The 27,898-nt window shown below is 41.4% G+C and overlaps 1 protein-coding gene and 1 long non-coding RNA gene across 2 annotated transcripts in view; one reads left to right on the top strand and one right to left on the bottom strand.

The window, feature by feature from the left end:
- The window catches only part of CREG2 (cellular repressor of E1A stimulated genes 2), a 39,770-nt gene extending 12,689 nt beyond the window's left edge, over positions 1–27,081 (top strand). The window contains exons 3-4 of the mRNA XM_040454059.1: positions 18,666–18,779; positions 21,922–27,081. Of these exons, the coding sequence (XP_040309993.1) occupies positions 18,666–18,779; positions 21,922–22,069 (262 nt within the window). The 3' untranslated portion in view covers positions 22,070–27,081. The remainder of the gene's footprint in view (positions 1–18,665; positions 18,780–21,921) is intronic.
- LOC121016432 (uncharacterized) lies at positions 3,953–18,360 on the bottom strand. The gene is made up of 3 exons (XR_005784271.1): positions 17,863–18,360; positions 7,470–7,710; positions 3,953–4,155 (listed from the first exon to the last, which is right to left on the bottom strand). It is a non-coding gene; the product is annotated as an uncharacterized LOC121016432 (long non-coding RNA).
- Positions 27,082–27,898: the final 817 nt, after the last annotated feature.

Raw genomic sequence — 27,898 nt, 5'->3', positions numbered from 1 at the left:
TTTGATTGGGATTGCATTGAATGGGCAATGGCATCCCTTCCAAACTCCATGTCTCCTGCTTGTGCCTTTCTCTTCTTTTCTGTGTCTCACCAACCTCCCCAAGCAAAACCAAACCCTTCTGTGTCTACTGCCTCTACAGGAATCCAAAATGCAATAACATCAGGGAGGATGACATTTGCAGGATTGCACACACTTAATCTCTCCTTCTTTCCTCCCACACACCAGCCTGGGTGCACTGGGGAGGGGGCCTTCCCTTGCCCTGATCGTCCAGACTCATTAACGTACTTTCCTAAACATGAAAGCAGCCCTTCCTGAGACGCATTTGCTACTCTCTGCTCCCACCACGTGGCCTCTACCCTGGTCACACAGACATGCAGGAATTCATGGCCAGCTCCGGTCAGTTATTGTTTCTAGTAGTGATTTTATTTTCTTGCTCCTTCAGGAGCCAAAATATGCAGTTAAGCTAGACTTGAAGGTCAGGAAATAGCAGATGGGGTATCAGACTGGAGGGCTATGCAAAGTGATTACCAGGGAACAAGAGGTGAAGGGCAGACTTGGGGGAGGTTCAGTAGGAGAAGAGGCAGTTCCTTTCCTGCCAGTGCTGCATACATCCCAGGCTGGGGATGGACCAGCAAGGCCCTGAACTAATCCAGAAAGAACAAGGTCACCAATGGATTCCAAACTTTGCATCAGCAAGGTCTTTTTCATTATTTCACTCTATACTCCATATACTATGAAATATTTTTGTCTAATAGGCAGACAGTGTTTTGAAATAATTTATCCCCCCATTTTTATTACTCTGATTTGTACATATGCAAATCAGAGCTTGTGATCAGCATGACATTTTTACCTCACTAATTCCAGAGTGATTTAATTCCAACCAAAAGCAAAGAAAATGGCTTTACATGGTGTCAAGAACTGTGACGGGTCTAAGATTTTACCCTATTTGCAAGCAAGTTGGCTATGTTCCTTCTCACTAACAAGTGAGCCTGCCATGGTTCGTGGATGCTGGCAGAAGACACAAAACTCATGGGTCAGAGAAAAAGGGCTGTTACTCACAGCAATATTAGTAGCTAGAGCAGCAGCACTTTATGGCAGGGGTTCCCATGGGCCCTAATTCCCCCAGGGATGTGAAGAGGACCACGGGCATGTGTACACACAGTGGGTTGCATTATGGGAAAGGAACCCTAAGCCCAGAGAAACAAAATCTTGTATAACAGAGCAAGCCTGCCTGCCATCCCCCCACCCCCAAGAAAGACAGCATCCTCATCCTACTGGACAGCAAATAAGCCTGCCCTTCGCCCCCGAGGGAAACACTGTCTCTTCCAAGGCTGTTTGCTCTATAAAGATCTTCAGGGAAAAGACGGTCCCAAACACAGGGAGCTAGTCCTCTGCTCACAAGAGTTCAGAAACACGAAAGACCCATGGAGAACTTCTGCCAGAGAGATGGTGTATAGAGTCTTATCTCAGAGAAATGCATAGATTTGTGAATATTTTTTTTTAATTTTTTTTTCAATGTTTATTTATTTTTGGGACAGAGAGAGACAGAGCATGAACAGGGGAGGGGCAGAGAGAGAGGGGGACACAGAATCGGAAACAGGCTCCAGGCTCTGAGCCATCAGCCCAGAGCCCGACGCGGGGCTCGAACTCACGGACCGTGAGATCGTGACCTGGCTGAAGTCGGACGCTAACCGACTGCGCCACCCAGGCGCCCCATGAATATTTTTTTAAATACAGGCCATTTTTGCTTCACATGATCCCGCGTTAGTACCAATGGTAGCATATGGGAACCACCCTAACTTTACACAGTTCCACCATGACTTTACTACCTGTATTGAGAATAGTTTGTGGATCACTGTTTTTTTAAATGTTTATTTATTTTTGAGAGAGAAGAGTGTGAAGGCATGAGCGGGGGAGGTGCAGAGAGTAAGGGGGACAGAGGATCCAATATGAGCTCCGCACTGACAGCAGAGAGCCCCATGTGGGGTTCAGACTCATGAACCAAGATATCATGACCAGAGCCAAAGTCAGACACTCAGCCAACTGAGCCACTCAGGCACCCCTGTGGATCACTATTAATACCACCCAGCATTAGGATCCATTCTAACAACAAGAAGAGTTCCAGAAACTGCAAACCCTCCTTTCAGTGAGGAACCACTCAGTTGCAAGAAATAGAAAAATAAGCTCAGATGTGCTTAGAGAATTAAAAAAATTGGTTAGTTGACATATTTGAAAAGTCCAGAGGTAGGCTTTTCTTAGGGGCTCCGCAGTGTCGGCCAAAATGAGATTTTCCCGTTTCTCCTGTCTGCCTCCTCCAGTGTCTGCTCCATCTTAAGGGTGGCCCCACTTGTGCTCCAAATGCGGTGCTGGCAACTTCGAGGTCGCTCTCTGCTTATGTCTAGCAAAAGCAGGCATCTCACCAGGTAGACTCCAAAGGAGAGTAAGGGGGTTGCCATTCCAGAAGTCCCCAGCAAGTAGGTCCTTGAGCTTTAGTGACCAAACTTCTTGTGCCAATCCCTGAAATGTCACTCTGGCCAGAGGATAGAGCATGCTGGTTGTTGTAGGCAATCCCAGCCCTCAGGATGTGGGGATGGAGTAGGGCTCCCTGAAGCTGTGTGAGGGAGAAGTGGATGCCTAAACAATATGCAAAGTACGGAGGCAAGAGGGGAGAGTGCTTCCTGCAACCCCTGTTCACCAAGGTGAACTGGAAGGGTTCCCTGGGTACACTGCATCCCCCTTCCTGTCGCTGGCGCATTTACTGACCAGGTGTGTTGCACTCACGTGACTAAGGGTGGGGTTGCCGTCTGACCTCTTCCAGATGGTATATGGTTTCCTTTTGCTGCTGTAACAAAGCACCATAACCCAGTGGCTTCAAACAACACCAATGTGTTAAGGTTATGGAGCACAGGAGTCCCAAACAGGTGTTAGTAGGCTAAAATCCAGCTGTAGGCAGGACTGTGTCCTTCCAGGAGGCTCTAGGGAAATAACCACGTTCTTGCCTTTTCCAGCTTCTAGGAGCTGCCTGCACTCCTTAGCCCATGGCCCCTTCCACACTCAAGGCCAGCCATGGCTAATTGAGTCTTTCTCATACCACATCTCTGTGACACTCTCTTTGGCCTCCCTCTGTGACCTTAAGGACCCCTGTGACTGCATTGGGCACAGCCAGATAATCCCAGATAATCTCCCTATCCAATGCCAGCTGATTAACCACCTTAATTTCTGTTTGACACAGTCACGTGTCTCAGAGATTAGGCTGCAGACCTCTTTGGGTGGGGGCATTATCCTGCCTACCACAGGTGGGAAGAAACTTAATGCTGAGTCTAGCTGGGTTGCCCACTATGTAAATCGAGTTTTCTATTTGCCTATTTACATACATCATCTCCTTTGTATTTTATGTAATCACCACCAGTGGAGAAGCAAAACACTTCCTATTTACATATGATGCTCCCTATTTAAATTCTGTAATGACTTACTTATGAGTACTAATTTGTTGCTTTCATCAAAGAGCAATTTGTGAAGAAATTAGCTTTAACAGTGAACAAATAATTGGGTACAACTGATGACAGTCTTGCCCAGTATATGTAAATTTTGTTCCTGTTTACTATTCTTACTTATCTTCTCCTATCTCGGGTTTTTTACAAAGTTCAATATAGATTCAGGTTTTGTAGTTATTATGTGGATTGCTTCCCATCATTCCTTCTCCTTAACCCACAAGAAAAATTCACAGTTCAGCAATTAATTTTTGCGGTTTCATAAACACAGCAGACCATAACGTTTCCAGTGGTATACAATGTTCTCACCTGAAGCAATTTACCTGAAAATGTGGGCATGTCCAGTGTTTCTCTTGCTATAACTCAACAGGATGTATAATAAAAGAAAACTTCCAAGCAAGTGAAAACAAGTTCCTTAAATATAAGCAAAACATATGCTTTGCTTAACAAACGTACCTTTCTCAAGATTTTAATGCAATGTAACGGATGAGAATGAGTTTCAATGAATCGTGCCTCAGGGCTTCCATTTTAGAAATGTGTGCCATCTGGGAGAAGAGGATCTGTGAGAGTCTGCTTGGCCAGCTGTGTCAGGAGCCCCCAAACCACCCCCGGGCTTGATGATTCACAAAAAAACTCACAGGATTCAGGAGCTCGTGCTTTATGACTGTGAAAGAATACAGATCAAGGTCATCAGAGGAAAAAGCTGCACTGGGCAGAGTCCAAGCAAAAGCAGGCACAAGCTTCCAGGAGTCCCTCCCAGTGAGACCGTATGGAGACACTTAATTCTCTCGGCCACCACGCATGACGACGTGTGCAAAATATTGCCAGCCAGAGACGCTCACTTGAGCCTTGGTATCCGGGGTTTGCACTGTAATTCAGTCACATGGGCACTACAGTGTCTGCATGACTGATCTCAGCTACTCCGTCTCTGGGCCCCACGAGTTCAGATTGATCCAGTGTGGCCTAGGGCCTCAGAAGGAGGTGTCAAGAGCTCAGAGGTTAGCTTCCAGGAGCCAGTCAAGGGCCAGTCCTCCTGAAACAGGCCATTCTTTGAAATGTGCAGGCTTTGAGCAACTGTGGTCTGCCGAGTTAGCTCTTTGCCTGCGTGTCAGATTACATGACCTACGTCGTGTGGATATTGTGAGGCTTAGACAAATCAGTTGCCTTAAAAGATATGTGATGTTATGTAAAGAAGATATGTAAATGTCATATAATCACCCCTGATTTCAAAAAGGAAAACAGAAATTATATCATGTTCTCAGCAGCAATAAAATTATGAAGTGAAACAAATGAATAGGTAGCTAAGTGGCTAGATTTGAAATGATTTGCTTGGCCTACCCAGAAACTGGCAAGGTCCCCACAGCGGGGACAGCTTTTGCCATGATGCCGGGGTACATCACGGTATTAGGATGGTGAAAACACACAAATTTCCAGGAGCCAGACAGTGTGTGCTGTCCCCACATCTCCCTGGGCTCCTTCAACACAGGCTCCCAATACAGGGAGAGGATGTGCCACAAACATAATAGGTGTCCATTTTAAGCTTAAAAAAAAAAAAAATACTTCCAAGATTTTATAAGTTAACTCCCCCCTACATTACATGTTAGCTACTACTCTCCTAATTTAACCCCTTCCATCCCATAACACCCTACCTCTGCAACAAATGTAGCCAGGGAGGCAGAGGGGGAGGCTTCTGGTGCTCACCATTTCATAATGACCGTTCAGTCCCTACCATCTTTGCGTTAGCTCAGGCTTCCGTAGCAAAATACCACAGCCTGGGAGAATGAAACAGGAGAAATTTATGTTTTCACAGGTCCAGAGTCCAGAAGCCCAAGACTAAGGTGTCAGCTGGGTTGGTTTCTCTTGAGGCCTCTCTCCTGGGTTTGAAGACGGCCACCTTTTTGCTCTGCCCTCACATGGGCTTTCCTCTGCCTGCCCCTCCCTGTTCTCTTCTTATAAGAGCAGCAGTCCCATCGGATGAGGACACCCCCCTTATGACCTCGTTAACCTTAATTAATTAATTAATCAATTAATCTTAATTACTTCTCTGAAGACCCTATTTTCAAATACACTCATGGGGCACCTGGGTGGCTCAGTCGGTTGAGCATCCGACTCTTGATTTTGGCTCAAGTCATGATCTCGCGGTTCATGGAATTGAGCCCCAAGTCCAGAGCCTGCTTGGGACTCTCTCTCTTCCTCTCACTTCCCCAGGCCTTGCTCATGCTCTCTTACTCTCTCAAATACAGTCACATTGGGAATTCGTGCTTCACTATTTGAATTTGCCAGGCACACAGTTCGGTCCACAGCAATCTTCTTGATGTTTCACAATCAATACCCCCACCAACTGAGGCTGTAAAATTCCTGAACTCTCCAGCCACCCCACCCCTTTCAGCCCCCGTGACATTTGAGCAGCAACAGCATCACTATATGAGGGCTTGCTACACACCAGGAACTATTCTGATTATATTATGTAAGGGTTTAATCCACATGTAAGGGTTCCAGAGACCCTGACGAACAGCCTACCTCTTCCAGTCCCAGTCTAAACCAGGGGTTTAGTACAGAAAATGATTTCTGTACTGAGGAGATGGTAAATTTTGTAGGTGAGGTGGGCAATGCAGTTTCTGTCACAACTACTCAACTCTGCCATTGTAGCCTGAAAGCCGCCACAGAATGGGACTGTACTCCAATACAACTTTTTGCAAGAAAAGTGCAATCCAAATTTCATATAGATTTAATGTGTCATAAAATCTTCTTCTTTTGATTTTTCTCAATCCTCTAAAAGCATAAAATCCATTCTTCTCTCTCGTGCCAAACAGAAACAGGCGACAGGCCACACTTGGCCAGCCAGGCCATCATTTGCCTGATCTAAACCAGTGGAGGAATGAAAGAGTAAAGCAGACAGAATAGCAAAGTATTGCCTTCTCGTTGACCTAGCCAACATGATGTGGGCCAGGGAACTCCAGAATTCAATAGATGTACACAGTCTGCAGCACTGCACCCGGGGCCTCCCTGAGCTGTGGCAGGTCTTTCTTGTTTATGGCAGATGGATAACATAGTATGTGCACTTCCTGCAGGGAGATGTTCAGTGTCTTCTTTCAAAGTCACCAGTTAATGTAAATCTGAGTAGTGGAGAGAGTCAAGAGTGTTATCCTAGGGAGCCTTGCTCATCGCAGGACTGAAAAGTCTCCCTGTCTCCCGCCACCAACACCTCGAAACACCACTATAAGGCAGGAACTTTTTGTGTCTGTTTCTTACAGGTGAGGAAATCGAGGCACAGAGAGGTTGAATCACAGCCAGGATTCCAGTCTAGGGGACTGAATAGGAGCCCCTACTCTCTCTCTCTCTCTCTCTCTCTCTCTCTCTCTCTCTCTCTTTCTTTAGTTTATTTATTTATTTTGAAAGAGAAAGAAAGAGTATGAGCGGGGGAGGGGCAGAGAGAGAGGGACAGAGAGAATCCCAAGTAGGCTGGGCATTGTGAGTGCGGAACCCAATATGCGGCTTGAACTCACAAACTGTGAGATGGTGACCTGAGCCGAAACCAAGAGTAGGACACTTAACCGACTGAGCCACCTAGGCATCCCTGAGTAGGAACCCATACTCTTAACCACCTCACTGTATGCCTTTCATGTCCTTCTGCATTTACCATATATCAGAATGCTTGGCTATCCGGACTGTACAAGACAGACAAGGAAGGAGTACTCTATCTCCCTTTTTCCTGACTCTAACTGGCCTCAAGCAAAAGGAAAATGCAAGCTGTTCCCACTTCCTTCTCCTTTGATGTTGGAGAACAATCCATCATAAAGTTTTCTCATTTGGCCTACCATAATGAAATGCAGTGCCGGAAAAATCTTTCAAGGCTATAGACTAATGGAGAAGGGAAATAATTCAGTCTGCCTCGAAGACGATCTTCTCTATCTTTAACCTGCTCACATTCACTTACTTTAGTTTCACATTTATATATAGGAGAAAACCATGCATTACTTCCTTATGGTGTTCATCGTGCTTTTACATTCCTTTGAACTCTGTGAAGAAGGCAGGCAAAAATTAATGTCCTCATTTTTCAGAAGAGGAAATTGAGGCTATGTTCTTGGGGCCCCAGCTCACAAGGTCGATGGGGGCAATGAGACCAGACACTGTATTTGCTGTGACTCAGCTATGCCACACAGCTCTCACAATACAAGTAAAATCATTCAACGTCAGAGGTGAATCTTTCCAGCTCCTCCTGTATATTCAGTAGACAGAAATAGTAGATAAATGTTTGAGAATTTTGGGAGTAAATAGATTTCCCAGCATGTACTTCTCGATCTAAAATGTTCACAATTTAATTTTTGAGTGGAAACAAATAAGATAAAAGCTCTATGTAGGCTATAATTCCAAGTTTATTTAAAAACACTTATTTTTACTTTCTAACATATTTTTATAGTCTCTAAATCTTCTACATGGAAATTCTTTGTTTTTAATCTTAACATTTTTTTATTATTTAAAGTTTTAAAATACAACGACAGACTTCATCAATCTAAAAAAAAAAAAGCGGTAGGAAGAAAAACATTCTTTTAAATGCATACTCATAAGAAACAAAAAGAAATCCCCTGGGGGTCAGAAATGAAGATGAAACAAACGAACAAAAGAAACAGAACCAGAACTTCACTAGTGGGGTTTGCTGGTCTGGGAAAAGTAGAGGCTTAGGTTTTGATACAATGAGAACAAAGAAACAATATCTTGGGCTGGGTCAGGTGACGGGTTAGAAATAAGGGCCCATTATAAAATCTGACCCCCAAAGAGCTACACTTTCAATTAGATTGGGAGACCTTATGCATTTTAGATATCTTTATCTCATAATCAATTTAGTATATCTTGGGTATCTATTTCTGATATTTACTGTTTCTGCTGGCTCTTGCCTGTGTCCTGTGAATTATGGACTAAGGTCATCTTTAACAAGGTTTTGTCTGAGAATCCTTTGAGGATTTCCCCAGGGATACCAAACAGCCCAAGAGAAAACAAACAAACAAAAAAACCCAGATACTGAATAGTTAAGAGTCCTTCAACAAAACCATCAAGACTGATCACCTCAGAGTAAAGTGCACTAGTCAGAAAGCCATACCTATGCAGTCACAATTTCCAACTGGCTCTGGGGTGCCACTTTTAAAAAAAAAAATTGTTTAATGTTTATTTATTTTTAAGACAGAGAGAGACAGAGCATGAGCAGGGGAGGGGCAGAGAGAGAGGGAGACACAGAATCTGAAGCAGGCTCCAGGCTCTGAGCTGTCAGCACAGAGCCCTACGTGGGGCTTGAACTCGTCAGCTGCAAGATCATGACCTGAGCGGAAGTCAGCCGCTCAACCGACTGAGCCACCCAGGGGCCCCTCTGGGGTGCCACATTTTAAATATGAATAAACAGCCAAGGAAAACATTTGAGGAAAGTCTCTACCATGCAAAATGAACAGATAAAAAGAACTAGGAAAAATTAAAACAATACAAAGAGAAGGAAGAAATTTTTCAGGACAGAAGACAATATATACTGCAGAAGAATAGGTTTTAAAATAAAAACACTCCATGAGAACAAATAGAAAGAACCCTTAAAAATTAAAAATATGAAGGGTGCCTGGGTGGCTCAGTCAGTGAAACATCTGATTTGATTTCAGCTCAGGGAATGATCTCATGGTTTGTGAGATCAAGCCCCATGCTGGTCATGGAGCCTGCTTAAAATTAAGAAAAATTAAATTTAAATTTAAAATATGGTAGCAAAAATTAAAAATTCAACTGAAGCATTTGAGGGTAGATTTGAAGTAATCTGCCAAAAAGTAGAATAAAAAGAAACAGATGAAACATATGAGAGGAATAATAAGAAAATTAAAAGGCCAATCCAAAAGGTCCAAAAGCCAAAATAAAAGAATTCCAGAAAAGGTGAATTGAGAAAATGAAAGGAAAAAAATTGCTAGATATAACTGAAGAAAAATTCCCCCAAACCAAAAGACATGAGTCTCCAGGTTTAAAACAATCCACCAAGTACCCAGAACAATGGATTTTTTTAAAGCCTGTATCAAGGTACATCATTGTGCAGTTTCAGGGACTCACAGGTAAAGATTAGTTTCTGAAAGCTTTCAGTGGGGCAAGGGCACAAGGTCACATACAAAAGAGCAAGGAAGAAGATCACACTGGACTATTTAATCAGCAACACTGGAATGGAGCAGTACCTTCAACATTATTTGGTGTAATCATTGCAAACATAGCATTTAATACTTAGCCAAACTATCCATCAAGAATGAAAGTAAACTAATCACATTCTCAAACATACAAAACCTCAGGTAATTTTACTTCCACTGAACTTTTTATTAGAAAACATATATATATATATATATTTTTATATTTAAGCTGTATATAGTTTATTTTTTTTTATTTATATATGAAATTTATTGTCAAATTGGTTTCCATACAACACCCAGTGCTCATCCCAAAAGGTGCCCTCCTCAATACCCATCACCCACCCTCTCCTCCCTCCCACCCCCCATCAACCCTTAGTTTGCTCTCAGTTCTCAACAGTCTCTTATGCTTTGGCTCTCTCCCACTCTAACCTCTTTTTTTTTTTTTCCTTCCCCTCCCCCATGGGTTCCTGTGAAGTTTCTCAGGATCCACATAAGAGTGAAACCATATGGTATCTGTCTTTCTCTGTATGGCTTATTTCACTTAGCATCACACTCTCCAGTTCCATCCACGTTGCTACAAAAGGCCATATTTCATTTTTTCTCATTGCCACGTAGTATTCCATAGTGTATATAAACCACAATTTCTTTATCCATTCATCAGTTGATGGACATTTAGGCTCTTTCCATACTTTGGCTATTGTTGAGAGTGCTGCTATGAACATTGGGGTACAAGTGCCCCTATGCATCAGTACTCCTGTGTCCCTTGGATAAATTCCTAGCAGTGCTATTGCTGGGTCATTCTATTTTTAATTTTCTGAGGAACCTCCACACTGCTTTCCAGAGCGGCTGCACCAATTTGCATTCCCACCAACAGTGCAAGAGGGTTCCCGTTTCTCCACATCCTCTCCAGCATCTAGAGTCTCCTGATTTGTTCATTTTGGCCACTCTGACTGGCGTGAGGTGATACCTGAGTGTGGTTTTGATTTGTATTTCCCTGATGAGGAGCGACGCTGAACATCTTTTCATGTGCCTGTTGGCCATCCGGATGTCTTCTTTAGAGAAGTGTCTATTCATGTTTTCTGCCCATTTCTTCACTGGGTTATTTGCTTTTCGGGTGTGGAGTTTGGTGAGCTCTTTATAGATTTTGGATACTAGCCCTTTGTCTGATATGTCATTTGCAAATATCTTTTCCCATTCCGTTGGTTGCCTTTTCGTTTTGTTGGTTGTTTCCTTTGCTGTGCAGAAGCTTTTTATCTTCATAAGGTCCCAGTAATTCACTTTTGCTTTTAATTCCCTTGCCTTTGGGGATGTGTCGAGTAAGAGATTGCTACGGCTGAGGTCAGAGAGGTCTTTTCCTGCTTTCTCCTCTAGGGTTTTGATGGTTTCCTGTCTCACATTCAGGTCCTTTATCCATTTTGAGTTTATTTTTGTGAATGGTGTGAGAAAGTGGTCTAGTTTCAACCTTCTGCATGTTGCTGTCCAGTTCTCCCAGCACCATTTGTTAAAGAGACTGTCTTTTTTCCATTGGATGTTCTTTCCTGCTTTATCAAAGATGAGTTGGCCATACGTTTGTGGGTCTAGTTCTGGGGTTTCTATTCTATTCCATTGGTCTATGTGTCTGTTTTTGTGCCAATACCATGCTGTCTTGATGATGACAGCTTTGTAGTAGAGGCTAAAGTCTGGGATTGTGATGCCTCCTGCTTTGGTCTTCTTCTTCAAAATTACTTTGGCTATTCGGGGCCTTTTGTGGTTCCATATGAATTTGAGGATTGCTTGTTCTAGTTTCGAGAAGAATGCTGGTGCCATTTTGATTGGGATTGCATTGAATGTGTAGATAGCTTTGGGTAGTATTGACATTTTGACAATATTTATTCTTCCAATCCATGAGCAGGGAATGTCTTTCCATTTCTTTAAATCTTCTTCAATTACCTTCATAAGCTTTCTATAGTTTTCAGCATACAGATCCTTTACATCTTTGGTTAGATTTATTCCTAGGTATTTTATGCTTCTTGGTGCAATTGTGAATGGGATCAGTTTCTTTACTTGTCTTTCTGTTGCTTCATTGTTAGCGTATAAGAATGCAACTGATTTCTGTACATTGATTTTGTATCCTGCAACTTTGCTGAATTCATGTATCAGTTCTAGCAGACTTTTGGTGGAGTCTGTCGGATTTTCCATGTATAATATCATGTCATCTGCAAAAAGCGAAAGCTTGACTTCATCTTTGCCAATTTTTTGATGCCTTTGATTTCCTTTTGTTGTCTGATTGCTGATGCTAGAACTTCCAGCACTATGTTAAACAACAGTGGTGAGAGTGGGCATCCCTGTCGTGTTCCTGATCTCAGGGAAAAAGCTCTCAGTTTTTTCCCCATTGAGGATGATGTTAGCTGTGGGCTTTTCATAAATGGCTTTTATGATCTTTAAGTATGTTCCTTCTATCCCGACTTTCTCAAGGGTTTTTATTAAGAAAGGGTGCTGGATTTTGTCAAAGGCCTTTTCTGCATCGATTGACAGGATCATATGGTTTTTCTCTTTTTTTTTTGTTAATGTGATGTATCACGTTGATTGATTTGCGAATGTTGAACCAGCCCTGCATCCCAGGAATGAATCCCACTTGATCATGGTGAATAATTCTTTTTATATGCCGTTGAATTCGATTTGCTAGTAAAAAAACATATATATTTTTGACAGAACCATTATACCAAAATGAGAAGAAAGAGGAAGATGGCAGCCCAGGGAAAGAAGTGATCCAACACAGGATGGAGAAATTCCCCTTGACAATAGAGGGAGTTCTCCAGATTACGGTCATGTAGCAAGCATAAAAGCAAACGGTACAGGTGGGACCCAGAGGATGACAGTCCCCAAGAAGGAAAAAGTGAACTCAGTGGAATGCTACTTTTTTCTTACTTGAGATATAGTTCACATACCATAAAATTCAACCTTTAAGTGTGAAGTTCACCGACATTTAGAATATTGACAACATTTTGCATCTATCTGTCACCACTATCTAATTTGAGAATATTTTTATTTCCCCCCAGATATGCACATTAGCTTAGCTTTCTCTTCCTGTTTCCTCTTCTTCCCAGCCCTTACAGCCACTAATCTTTCTGCCTCTATGAATTTGCATATGCTGCATATATATACATATAAATTTTACACACACACACCTTGAAGTATCTTCAGAGTTTTTCCATGCTATCAGTACTTCATTCATTTTTTTCAGCAGTGAGAGAACATATACATTTTATAAATTTGTTTAAGTTTATTTTTTTAATTTATTTTGAGAGAGAGTGTGTGTGTGTGAGTGGAGGAGAAGCAGAGGGAGAGGGGGAGAGAGAGAATCCCGAGCAGTCTCCAGAGACCAACGCTAGGCTTGATCCCATAAACTGTGAGATCGTGACTCCAGCCGAAACCAAGAGTCAAGCACTCAACCAGCTGAGCCACCCAGATGCCCCAAAGTGTTTTTTAAACTAATCTCTACACCCAGTGTGGGGCTCAAACTTACAACCCTGAGATCAAGAGTTGCACACTCCAGCAACTGAGCCAGCCAGGCACCCCAGTAGTTCATTCCTTTTTATAGCTGAGCAATATGCCATTGAATAGCTATCCCACATTCTGTCTATTTTTGTGCCATTCAGGTTTTTTCTACTTTGGAGTTGTTATAAATGCTGCTACTATCAACAATGATGTACGAGTTTTTATATGAACTTACGTTTTCAGTTCTTTTGAATATGATGGAATATGTCTTATATTTGATCATGCTAAAAAGAAAAGTTTGGGAATGAATAAATGGTAGGTTCATAGAAAACTACTAAGCAAAAGAAAAAAAAGAAAAGAAAGATAAAGGGGAAGTTATTAACTAATTCCAAATGAAAACAAAAGGTTGTATAAAAAGGAAGTTTATTCATAGTGTAGTACATGGCTTAGTAAACACTGTGTCACTGCAAACACAATATTTGTATGAATAGAGTAAAAATTATGATAGAACTACTTTGGGAGGAAGAAAAGTAAGTGTGTGTGTGTATGTGTGTGTGTGTGTGTGTGTGTGTGTGTGTGTGTGTGTCAAGGATAGATATCCAGAAATTAAGTCCAGAAAATATTTAACACATCCTTTAATAATCAATAGAGTAAGAAAACAAAAACAAAAATAGCAATGAGGTCAGAGATTTGAAGACACTTAAGCTTGCTGTGATGGTAATTTGTAGAACATTGCACTGAACAGTTAGAGAATGTCCATCCTATTCAGGCACACAGCAATTGACCATGAGGCTCTAAGGCTGATTTTAACAAATATCAAACAATAGATACCATATGGGTAACTTTCTGACCAAAATGTAGGTTGGAAATCAGTGACTAACAATGTAACTGAAAAAAAATTGTCAGTTAAAAATTATAGTTTCAGCACCCCCACTGTATTCATTTTCTGTGCTGTGTAACAAATGACACAAACGTAGAGACTTGAAGTAGCACACACTTGTTATATCAGTTTCTGTGGGTGAAGATTCTGGACTTGGCTGAACTGGGTCCTCTGCTCAGAATCTTCCGAAGCTGAAAGATGTCAGTGGGGCCGCAACCCTTTCTGGAGCTCTGGTTCTCTTTCTAGCACCTGTGAGTGTTGTTCCTTGTGGAACAGTTCAGTTCCCTGTGGTTGTAGGACTGAGTCCACAGCTCCTAGAAGCCACCGCCCATTCTCTCCACAGCCAAGGCAGGTCACCTCACAACAGCTTACCTGTTAAAGGCCAATAGAAGGGTGTCTCCCACGGGTAAGACAGTCTCTCTCTCTCTCTCTCTCTCTCTCTCTCTCTCCCACAGTCTCTAAGTCTATCTCACTGGCTGTGATATCTTATAAGCATGGGATTATCAGCACTTCACTTTTGCCATATTCTCTTGGCTAGAAGAGAGTCCCAGCTCCTGCCCACATTCAAGGACAAGGGATTGTACAGGGCAGAGTACTAGGGGTGGAGATGATGGAGGCCATCCCAGAATTCCACTTACCACACTCACTGATAGAATAAGAAATCATAGTGGTAATGAATAGATTTCACCCATAGCTAACTTATGAAACACTTTTATTGAAGAAAGATTTAATTTTAATAAGTCACATTTATCTACCTTTGTGGTTTGAGCATTTTGTGTCATCTTTAAGAAATTCTTTCCAACCCTGAAGTCATAAATATTTTATCCTGAAAGTATTAGGGCTTTGCTTTATACATTTAAATCATTAATTCAATTTATAATTTACTTATACATGGTCTGATATTTTTAGATTTTTTTTCCAGACAACCTTTTTTTCAGCACCACTTATTGAATAATTAGAACTTTACCTGCTAATTTCTAATTCAGTCTTTGTTGTATGTGAAATAACATATAAGCATGGGCCTATTTCTGGGTCTTCCAGTCTGTTCCCTTGGTCTGTCCTTGTACCAATACCCACTGCCTTAATTAATATGGTTTTATGTTAGGGTTATCTGTAGAGGAAGCGCTCCCACCATGTTGTTCTTCCTTAGAGTGGTTTTGACTATTCTCACACTTTTGTTATTCCATGTGAAGTTTAGATTCAGCTTGTTTTGTTTTATTAAAAATATATATATCAGAATTGGAACTGAAATTATAGCGTCTCTAGAAATTAATCTCCTTTAAATTGGATTTTCCCATTCATGTATTTGGTATAACCAACCCTCTCTTTACTTAGGCCATTTATGTATTTCAATAAAGTCATAATTTTTTCCACCAAGGTATTACACATTTTTGGGTTAAATTTATCCCTAGGTATTTTATAGGTTTAGTTACCATCTATATACCTTTTAGTATATAAAATGTACTTCAAAAATAGTTTTTTTCTTATAAGTAGCAATGCAGTTGTTTATTGTTCTTGAATTCAACAATCTTGCTGCGCTTTTTCTTAATACTAATATTCTGAGTGTGGATCCTTTTGCTTTTTCGTCCCTATACAGTCATGTCATTTGCAAATAACTACAAGTGTGCTTATTATTTCTCAATCTTTATACATATTTCTATTTCTTGTATTACTACAAAAACCACAATATCTAATAATATGAATGCTGTCTTGTTCTATAAGATATAACATAACATATGGGTAGGATTTTGATAAATATCCTTTGCCCTAGGTTGCTGGGAGCTTTAAAAAAATCATAAATGGAAACAGAAAAAAAAAGAAGTTATTTGGATTTGATGAAAATTTAAAAAAAAAATTTTTTGTGCATCAAAGAACACCATCAAGGGGCTCCTGGGTGGCTCAGTCAGTTGAGCATCCAACTCTCGATTTCGTCTTAGGTCATAACCCCAGAGTCACGGGATCGAGCCCCAATCAGGCTCCACACTGAGCATGGAGCCTGCTTAAGATTCTCTCTGTCTCCCTCTGCCCCTCTCCCCTCTTTCTTACTCTCTCCTTCTTACTCTCTCCTTCTTTCTCTAAAACAAAAGTAATCATAAAAATAATACAAATAACAGTATCAAGAAAATGAAAAACAAAATACGTTTAAATCACATATTGGAAAGGGATTTGTATTCAGAATATACAAAGAACTCTCACAACTCAATAATAAAAAGGAAAAGAACCCAATTTTAAATGGACAAAGGATTTGAATAGACATTTGTGCAAAGATATACATACAGCCAGTAAGCACATGAAAAGATAGTCAATATTAGCCATCAGGGAAATGCAAATAAAAACCACAGTGAGATCACTTCACATTCACTAAGACGGCTAGAATGAAAAGGACAGACTAAAACAAGTGCCCTCAAAGATATGAAGGAATTCACTTCGTACAGTGCTGGTGGGAATGTAAATTAGTGCAGCTGCTTTGGAAAACAGTCTGGCTGTTCCTCAAAAGGTTAAACGTAGGGGCGCCTGGGTGGCTCAGTTGGTTAAGCGTCCGACTTCAGCTCAGGTCACGATCTCACGGTCCGTGAGTTCGAGCCCCGCGTCGGGCTCTGGGCTGATGGCTCAGAGCCTGGAGCCTGCTTCCGATTCTGTGTCTCCCTCTCTCTCTGCCCCTCCCCTGTTCATGCTCTGTCTCTCTCTGTATCAAAAATAAATAAATGTTAAAAAAATTAAAAAAAAAAAAGGTTAAACGTAGAGTTGCCATAGGATCCGTCGATTCCCTTTCTGACAGTTCCACCTCTAAAAACCACGTCCACGCAAAAGCATGTGCGTACATGTTCATAGCAGCATTATTTGTAATGGGAACAACCCAAATGCCCATCAACTGATGAACTGGTAAACACAGTGTGGTCTATCCATACAATAAAGTAATATTCAGCAATAAAAACAATGCAGTGCCAATACAGGTTAAAACATGGATGAACCTTGGGGCGCCTGGGTGGCGCAGTCGGTTAAGCGTCCGACTTCAGCCAGGTCACGATCTCGCGGTCCGTGAGTTCGAGCCCCGCGTCGGGCTCTGGGCTGATGGCTCAGAGCCTGGAGCCTGTTTCCGATTCTGTGTCTCCCTCTCTCTCTGCCCCTCCCCCGTTTATGCTCTGTCTCTCTCTGTCCCAAAAATAAATAAACATTTGAAAAAAAAAAACATGGATGAACCTTGAAGTCACTATGCTAAGTGAAAGAAGATAGTCACAAAAGCCCACATACGGTATGATTCCATCAGTGTGGGCAAAACAGGCAACTCTAGAGTTGGAGCGTAGATCAGCGGTTGCTCAGGATGTGGTAAAGGGTCAGGAATGAGGAATCATTGCTAATGGGCAAAGGGTGTAGTGAGTAGGTGATGAAAATGTTCTAAAATTAGATAATGGTGATGGATGCCCAACTCTGAATATTCTGAAAACCCTCAATGGTGCACTTTAAAAGGGTGAATTATATATATATCAATAAAGCTGTAAAAAATTAAATTTCAGGGGCGCCTGGGTGGTTCAGTTGGTTAAGTGACCGACTTCAGCTCAGGTCATGATCTCACAGCTTATGAATTCGAGCCCCACATTGGGCTCTGTGCTGACAGCTCAGAGCCTGGAGCCTGCTTCAGATTTTGTGTCTCCCTCTCTCTCTGCCCCTCCCATTCATGCTCTATTTCTCCTTCAAAAATAAATAAACGTTAAAATTTTTTTAAAAAATTAAATTTCAGGTAAACAACTATTCTCACATGACTATGTGTCATGCAGTATTTTAGCTGGCAACCCTAGTTAGGAGAATTACTAATTAGGAGAATTATATTGTATCATATCATATCATATTATATTTATATTAGAATTATATTCACCTGGAGAAAGAGTGATATCCAGAATACAAAGTACATCCTCACTGCCAGGTGACTCTTTCAATGAAAGCCAAGTCTTAGAAGAATTCTGTCACCATGGAAACACTTATTAGCAGGCAGTTACAAATACAGTCACGCTAACATTCTCATTATTTCCAACATCCCTTACACTGAAGGAGGACCCTCCACATTCTGATTGTGATATCAGAAAACCTTCACCTCAGTCACTGCTGGACCCAGGCAGATGTATTGCCTTACTTCTGGAGCACAACTCCTATTGTCTTTGAGTGGTACCCCTAAGGTTGTGCAGACTAGCAACAGGATTCCGGACAGTGGCTCCCAACTGGGGTCTTGCAGAATTGCACCCTTGACTAGATGCACCCCCCAGGGTGCAGGCTGATGTCTCACTTACCCAAACACACCTCTCACACAGCCAGTGCCAAAGTATGTTTTTACTGTTCATTTATTATTTATTTTGAGAAAGTGGGTGGGAGAGGCAGGAAGAGAGGGAGAGAGAGAATCCCAAGCAGGATCTTCACAGTCAGCACAGAGCCTGACGTGGGGATCGATCTTACGGAAGGTGAGATCATGACCTGAGCTGAAATCCAGAGTCAGACACTTAACCAACTGAGCCACCCAGGCACCCCGTGTGCCAAAGTGTTTTAAAGTAATTATAGATAGTGTACAAACTTCAATGATAGACCCAGCCATGTGACTGCTCTTTTTAATTTTTAATAAAATTCTTGGTATTTCAGGCTTATGTTCTATCATCATTTTAATAAGTGAAAAACATTCTTTGAATGCAGAAAAAATATCGTCGACCCGGAAGACCCCCGATGTGCCCGGTTGACGCTCACTGGCCAGATGACTGCAGTGTCTCCAGAAGAAGTAGAATTTGCCAAGCAAGCCATGTTTTCAAGGTTTGTATATGCTTTGAAGTTGGTTTGTCCAGAAATACACTGTAATAAAAAGCGGAAGTCAGGACTGTGCCATGTGATGCCTCTGAGGCATAGTGTATCTATGCCTCTCATAGATAGTGAAGGTCTGAGCTGTGATATCAGCAACATGCTGCAGGTGACAGCAGAGGCCAGGCAGACTGTCTTCCCGTGGCCTCACCCTGCCTTTAGACAGCACCCCACACTGAGGGATTCCAGGCGCTCTTCCCTGTGCACTTGCAACCCTCTACAACACCCTGCCTTGATATGGAAATAACCAGGGGCCCCTGGGTGGCTCAGTCAGTTAACATCCAACTCTTGGTTTTGGCTCAGGTCATGATTTCATGGTTCATGAGTTTGATCCCTGTGTCTGTCTCTGTGCTGACAGGGTGGAGCCTGCTTGGGATTCTCTCTCTCCCTGTCTCTCCCTGTCTCTCTCTGCCCCTCCCTGGCTTGTTCTCTCTCTCAAAAAATAAATAAACATTAAAAAATTTAAAACATGGAAGTAAATAATTGAGGCTTTGTAGAGAAATCCAGAAAACAGACATTTTCATACATCCAGAAGTGAAAGAACACTTCTCAGTGTGGTCCTCTCACACCTACATCTGACCCACTGAGGATTCTTGCATAGACAGGCTTTCTGCCCCCACCCTCCTGCCCTGACCTGCTTACTGAATCAGATTCTCTGGATGTAAGACTCAATCTAAATTTTAAAAGCAGGTCCCAGGAAATTAGCATTTCTACTAAAGTTTAAAAATCACCGCTGTAGGGATCAAAATGTGCCAGAGGGCAGACCAGTTAGCAGGAGGCGGGAGGCCCAGAGCTCCTGATAGGTAAGGAGGGTGCCTGCTTGGCGGGGTGGTCTCCCATGGGTCAGGAGGGTGTCTGTGCAGGGAGGGCAGCAGGGAGTGGAAGGGTGGAGCCAGGGCTAGGAGCTGTGTGTGTCTTCCCAGAGGCACAGGCAATGAAAACAGGCAGATTCACACTTCGTGTTAGTTAGTGGATGAGTAAGACGAAAGCAAATCGTAAGCTGCAGGAGCTACCCACACCCCAAAGGAGGTGGAAAGATTTTACATACAGGGGAACCATCAAATAAGTAAACACGGTAAGGACAGGGGAAGCCTGGTTTCTCACACTACAGGAAGGGGTTTTTTACACGTAAACGGAGAAAATGAGAGTGAACTCTGGAATTGGATTGCGATTGGATATATCAACATGAACGTGTGGTTTTCAGTACATAGATTGAGAAAAGAGCATAGGGGTGTGTGTGTGTGATTTATTTTTTAACTTCACTGTCCTCTTTTTTTAATGTTTATTTATTTTCTGGAGAGGGGGAGGGGCAGGGAGCGAGGGGAACAGAGGATCTAAAGCTGGCCCTGTGCAGATAGCAAAGAGCCTGATGTGGGGCTTGAACTCATGAACCCCATGATCATGACCTGAGCTGGTCAGACACTTTACTGACTGAGCCACCCAGGCTCCCCGGCCCAGCTGTCCTCTTTCCTTCTAAACCCTCCTCTTTCATGTTATGATAGGCAGTGAGACTAGGTCAAAACCCTAGGGAGACCATTGAGTTCATTAAATTCATTCCGTATTTTCTGTAGGCACAGTGTTGCTGAATTTTCCACCACCATGTTACGAGGGTGCCTTTACCTCCTGCTTCCACTAACTTTATCTTTACCTTCTTTTAAACCCCTGCTGTCAGTCTCCTCCAGGTCCCTCCCCCTGCCACTCACTGCCTGGATGCAAAACCAGTGCCCCCTGGGATTTGTTATAGTTGCAGGTGCCAAAATGTGTTCTGGCTGCAAGTACAAAACGTGTTTGCTGAAAATAACAATAACAACAACCTTTTATCATCTTGGCTGCACAAGTATTTGGAGTATTGGGGCATCACATCAGCTTATTTCCAACTTATTTCCAAATGGTTTAGGGGGAAAGAAATAGTTCATTGTACTGTACTTTTCAACTTCTCTGTGAGTTTACGGTTATTTCAAAATAATATTTTTTATAAAAGGTCAGCAGCCTATTATTGCATCTGCATTGTTGCAAATGTTCTTCCCAGTCTGCACTTGGTCTTCGAATTTTTGTAACATTTTTAGATATGAGTAAAATTTTTATTTTTATGAAGTTTATTTTTTTTCATGTTTATTGATGTGTTTTGAGAGAGAGAACACACACATGCCAGTGGGGGAGGGGCAGAGAGAGAGAGAGAATCCCAAGCAGGCTCCAGCGTGGAGCCAGACATGGGGCTTGATCTCACGACCATGAGATCATGACCTGAGCTGAAATCAGGAGTCGGACACTTAACCGGCTGAGCCACCCAGGTGCCCCAATTTTTATGAAGTTTAAAAGAAGTGGGCTGGGGCACGTGGGTGGGTCAGTCGGTTGAGCATCCGACTTCAGCTCAGGTCATGATCTCACGGTTCATGGGTTCGAGCCCCACGTCAGGCTTTGTACTGGCAGTGCCTGTGTTTAGGGTTACATGTGAGAGAGAAAGCAAGTCAGTAAGCAGAAGGTGGAATGTGATGTTCCCTGTCCACTCTGTCTGACTCTCAACTTGGTTCAACACTTGTAAGCCTGCTGCAGGAATGGAAATCTCCCCCTGAGCAGATTTGTTTCGGAGGCCCGCAATTCTTTTGACGTCTCACAGAGACAGAGATGCATAACGCCTTTCTTTATGTTTCCTGATAACAGCAACCGGCATTCACTGAGCACTTGCTCTGTGCAGGTGCTTTATGTGTGCAGAGTTGTTTGCTCCCCCCGCAGCCCCACAATCAGAGCACCGTCACTGTCGGCCCCCCTGACGGTGAGGAGACCGGGGTTTGAGAGGGCAAACAGCCCATGAAGCACCACAGCTCATCAGCAGCCCGCCAGGGATCCGAACAAAGGAGCCTGGTGCAAGACTGGGCTGCCCCTCTGTGGAGATGGCAGTTTCCTGCCTTCCTAAGGCTGCCCCAGTCCCCATCCTTGGCTCCCTGGCATCCGCCTCTGGCTTCAGCCCAAATGGGGCCTGGAGTCTGAAGGGCTGGATGACCTGTCCAGTGATACGCCAACTCTGGAGCGGTGCCCTGGGGGGGGGACACTCCCTGATAAGAGCAGCTGTGTCGTGACCTCTCCTTTATTTCTGCAGACACCCAGTTCTGAGGAAGTGGCCTCGTCAGTATGAGTGGTTCTTTATGAAGATGAAGATAGAACATATCTGGCTTCAGAAATGGTATGGTGGAGTATCCGACATTTCAAGGGAGGAATACTTCAAGGCAGTTCCAAGAAAGGCCTGATGCAGTAAGAGGAAAGCGCTCGGTGTTTGCGTGAAATGAAAATCTTTTAAGTGCTGCTGCCGAAGGCGACTGACTGCTGACTCTTCGTGGCCAGGGTTCGCAGCAGCCCTGTCATCCTCACAGCCGAACGAGAGAGGGTGGCCAGGGAACCCTGTGCCAGACTGGATATTAAAGTGGTCATTTGCAAACTCCCAATCCACACAGGTACTCACATATATAGCCTTTGTTCATATCGTATTCACACCCGTCTCACCGACTTGAGAAACATTGTTGGTTGTCAAAGTGACACGTTGAGACAGTTGCCGTTTCATTCCTTAGGACAAAAAAAAAAAAAAAAAGTATGTGCAATGTGATTGCACTGTATTGTGAGAGTGTTTTTGTTGCTTGCTGTGCCCAAAGCAGTCTTGATTCGAAACTCACTGCAACCATGAAGGAACTAAGTGCATCACACGGTCAGTCTTGAGTTTGGGGTGAGCATGCAGGACTGTTTGTCTCCGGATTATCCATCGCCATGTACTGAACTGCAGGTGCACTATGAAGTCACATTTGCTAGAATGTATCAGTTACTTATGAAGCTTTGGTCGCGCTGTAACATGAAAATGGCATGAGAACACAGAGTCTTGTGCGCAGCCCTATCTGTGTAAACAGGCCATGGGAATACACTAATGAGGTGGGACAGCCTCAGCAACAAGCTCTCCAGACCCCCACTGTTAGTGCTTCTGACAGAGGGTTCCCTTCTCTCAGGCATGAGGTGTGGCATCCAAAATAAGAAGTGTCTCATTCTGTGGTATGTGGAGAGGAGAGGGGAGAGGCTGAAGAGGGGAAGGAAACAGGACAAAGTGTAAGAAGAGGAAGCAAAGAAGTCAGTAATTGAAGGCACACTCCCTGCCCAGCTTTAGACCAGGCCCTTGGCAAGATCATCTCATTTAAGCCTTATAACCAATGAGAGTCACATCATCATTGCTACTTACAGATGAGAAAACTGAGGCTCAGAGAGGCTAGGTCCATGCCCCAAGACCTGACTCCAGAACTCACTACGCACAATGGATAGAGTGGTACTTAGATCGTTTCCAATCTTGAGAAAAAGACAAGAGAGTTACTGAAATGCACAGGTGCTCATTGAATCGGCAAAATCAGTATAGTGATGACTAGCCGGCCTGTGTTGATTTGTCACTGTTAACTACCAAAACAAACAAAAATTCGTCTCTGAAATTTGGTTGTTACTACAGATTTAAAATGTTTCTACAAATTATGTGCAGGAGCTCCTGGTTTTTCAAGAAACTACATTGTACCTGAGTACACATCTAAGGCCTCTAAGGACCTATGTGTATATATCCAAGACCTCTTATATTGAAGTCTATAAAGCATCAAGCAGTACCCCATTTTCTGTCTTTTCATAATGGCCATAAACCCTATCTGGTGGGTTAGGTACATCGTATAACATAAAAACGCAACACTATATATAGGAAATATACATTTTTAAAATAAGTAAAAATGTTATTAATGATCATATTTTTGTTTAAAAAATTAAGACATGAACAGAGTTTGAGATGTCAAAATATTTTTAAGTGCCTTTTACTAAAAGCATAGTAAGATGCACAGAAGTCTTTATTTGTCAAAAGTCAATTCTCAGAAGAGTTCCTAGCAATTTCTAATATATAAGAATAAGGTAATTTTGATGGTATTTCATACTTCTGAGTTTAAAATTACTGCTATCACCAATTTAGAGGTAAGAGGGGACAACTGGAAGGACATACCACATACTCCATAAGTCAACCTCACACCTTAATTCTTTGAGCATCACTACCTCCTGGTTCTGTCTTATGAATAATATTCCTATGCTAAGTTTGCTTTTATAAGCAGTTTCCACTTAGCTCATTAAAGGCCTCTCTGTTGCTTCAAGGGACTTTGTAGTGTGGGTGCCATTTATAACCACTGATGAATGTTATCAGTTATTTATCCAAATTATAGGAAATGAACTCTAGACAGGTTGGATGATAAGAAAAGTGTTGAAAATGCACTTGTTTGAGAATGATGGGCCTCATTCAGGCCAGTGCATTTTAGCAAATCTCCAGACATTTACACTGATAAAAATGTTTAAGGCTGTACCAGAAGTTCTACACATGGCAATAAAGCAAGAAAAAGAAATTAAATGCATATGATTGGAAAGAAAGAAATAAAAATATCTCTGTTTACATGTGACATGATAGAAAATTCCAAAGAATCTGTTAAAAAGAAAAGAAAAGAAAGAACTCGTGGGTTCAGCAAGATTTCAGGATATGAGATCAGCACACAAAATATAATCATATTTCTAAATATTAAAGATGAACAAAGTAGAAACAAAAATTAAAAGCATAATATCATTATAATCACTCTGAAGAAAATAAATACTTAGGTATAAATTTATCAAAACATGTATAAGATCTAAATGCTGAAAATTAAAAGATACTAATGAAAGAAATCAAAGATCTAAATAAATGAAGAGATATACCATGTTCATGGATTGGGAGACACAAAATAGCAAGGATGTCAGTTCTCCCCATATTTTTCTATAGATTTAATCCAATTTCTATCAAAATCTCAGCAAAGTTTGTAGACATATTCAAGTTTATTCTAAGAGTTCCAAGACATAGGCCTTGGAATAACTAAAACAATCTTGTAAAAGAAAAATAAGTAGGAGAAATCACTCTATTCAATATAAAAACTTATTATGTAGCTATAGTAATCAAGATAGTATGGTATTTATTGATGGAGGCACAGACACATACATCAATAGAACAGGATAGAAAATCTAGAAATAGATCCACACAAATATACTCAGTTGGGTATACTCCCTCTTCAATGGAGGGAGAATAGTCTTTTCAGTAAATGTGTTAGAGCAATGGGATATCCACAGGCAAATAACCTCAACCTACCTGTCACACCTTGTATAAAAATTAACTCAAAATGGATCATAATTCTAAACATAAAATGTAAAACTATAAAATTTTTTTAAAAGTAGAAAATCATAGGGACCTAGGGTTAAGCAAAGAGTATTTTCACACCAAAAAGCATAATCCATAAAGGAAAGTTGGATAAATTGCACTACATCAAAATTTTAAACTTTTGCTCTGAAAAAGACCATGTTAAGGGAATGAAAAGACAGGCTACATGCAGACTGAGAGAAAAATATTTGCAAGTCCATTTCCAACAAAGGGCTGGTATCTAGAATATATGGAGAACTCACAAAAACTCAACGGTGTTTTTTAAAAATCCAATTAAAAAATGGAGAACATATACAGACTTTTCACTGAAGAAGATGTACAAATGGCAAATAAGCCCATGAAAAGATACTCAATATCGCTAATCATTAGGGAACTGCAAATTAAAACCACAATGAGATACCACTAAGCACCCATCAAAATTGCTAAAAATGTAACAACACCAAATAATAGTAAGGATGCAAAGAAACTGGATCAGTCTTATATAGCTGAGGGGAATGAAAATGGAACAGCCACTCTGAAAAACCATTTGGCAGTTTCTTATAAAACTAAACATGCAGCTGCCACACCACTCAGCAATTGCACTGTTGGGCATTTGTCCCAGAGAGGTGAAAACGTATGTTCACACAAAAACTTGTACGTGAATATACATAGCAGCTTTATGCATAATATTCAAAAACTGTAAACAACCGGATGTCCTTTAATGGGTGGCTGGTGAAACATATGATACATCCGTGCCATGGAATACCACTCAGCAATAAAAATAATTTCTCATACAAGCAACAGCTTGGATGAATCTCCAGAGTATTATGCTGAGTGAAAAAGTCAATCCCACAAGGTTACATACTGTAGAATTCCATGTATACAACATTTTGAAATGCAAAATTCTAGAAATAGAGAACAGATTAGAGTTTGCTAGGGAGGAGGGTGGAGAAGGAGAGAGGTGGGTAACACACAGGATCCTTGGGATGGAACATTCTATATCTTGACTATACCAGTATGAAAATCCTGGTTGTGATATGGTATAGTTTTGCAAGATATTACCATTGGGAGAAGCTGGGTAAAAGGCAGACAGGATCTCTTCGTATTATTTCTTACAACTGCATGTGAATCTACAATTTCTGCAATTATCTCAGAGTAAAAAGTCTAATACAAATAAAATTGATGGCTTAGCTTACTTAATAAGGCATTTATGCTACATCTTGTTAGTCCCCAATGAAATGAAGAACTGAGCCATGTGCCAAAATCTAACAGAACAGACAACATTAGTTTACTTTTGTCAACCATCAACCTATGCATTTGTGAAAGTGATAGAAGATTTAAGTTTTCTAAATGTATTCAATTTAACACTGAGTACAAATTAATAAGAATTCAACAAATCTCTGTATTGGTTTTACATGGGACACTTAGAAGGGGACAATATCTTCAAGTTTCTGACATAAGCATGTTGAGTAAGCTATAGGTGCATATAGGAATCCAAGTCTCCACATACGATTCTCCACTGATATTTATAACAAAGAACTATATTTCCATGAATCTTCCTGAAATATTCTTAAATATTCCGGGAAAGTATTCTTCTTCTGTTTCTGTGAATAGCTATCCTGATCCCCACGTTTATTTACAGTGATTGTACAAATCTATGATGGTGACACAGAGAGTATAATTCTGATGTTACTTGCTTCAGTATACCTTGTATATGTTGATTAATTATAAAAGAGTTATTCTTTGGTTGAAATGTATTTCTACAGTTTTTCCAGAAAATCTGTATTTCATTTTCAATAATTTAGCCATCAAATTCTGTTCTGAAAATAAAACTTCTCTGGAATAATTTATTGATGCATATTTGATTGCTATAACAGCAATTATAAAACTTGAATTATAACAAAGCTATGGTTTGTCTATGTTATGTGATGCATGTGGAGTGTTAAATCTATTTTCAACACTAGATATGTCTATTTAACCAAAGACTATTTCATTCTTGACATGATTCTCATGCTCAATTAAATAAAATTATGATATTTATGTACAGTCCTTTCATATAATATTGCAAATTGACATTACTGGATTTCTAAGAAAATAGATGCTATTAGAATAAATCAGCAGTTAAATTTCCTATAGAAAGGAAAGAATCTGCAGGGGAGCTTTGTTGATGTGATTTTTTAAGGCTCTAAGTACAATGCACTTAATTGGCAGACTTGAAAATGCTGATGTAGCCACACTTTGGTGTTGCCACTCTCAGAAGTATTTGCCATTTTTAGCATACTTGTTGTTCCCAGACTTCAGGGCTATGAAAAAGCTCCCTTTCACTGCTGAGAAAACATGCCTAAGGAGTCCCACATGGAGTGTGCCAAAAAATGACAAGCTCACAAGAATGATCAATCCTGCAGCTTCCATAGACCACCCACCACTATTCTGGCTTCCCGGAGATATTCTTGTTCTCCATTTAGTAACCAGTTGGCCAATTTACTCACGATTGAAGGTTCTCCAGGACATAGGTCTTTCAGTGGTGGAGTCCAGAAAGTCTGGGCAAACTGAGATGGATTGGTCACCCATCTGCATTGGACCTCAGGCCCCCATACCCTGAGCAAGTCTCCTGCAGTGACCCGCCTCTGAAACTGTGCATTCAGACCTTGAACCACACCCTCTCTCCTTTAGCCTCCTGTCCTTCTGCCAGAACCCTGAGGTTCTTTATTCTCAGCGTCTGACTCCCTTACTCAAGAAGGTGACCACAACATGTAGGATTACATGGAGAACAAGGCCCTGCCCTCAGCAAGTTTATGTTTTGTAAACAATAAGTAAACAAGCAAGTTTTTAAACCAGGTAATCTGGTAATGTCTGTAGATTCTCT

Source organism: Herpailurus yagouaroundi, unplaced genomic scaffold (assembly GCF_014898765.1).
Source record: "Herpailurus yagouaroundi ecotype Mexico unplaced genomic scaffold, PumYag 210, whole genome shotgun sequence".
Lineage (NCBI taxonomy): Eukaryota > Metazoa > Chordata > Mammalia > Carnivora > Felidae > Herpailurus > Herpailurus yagouaroundi.
This window is presented reverse-complemented; position numbering and strand designations above follow the sequence as displayed.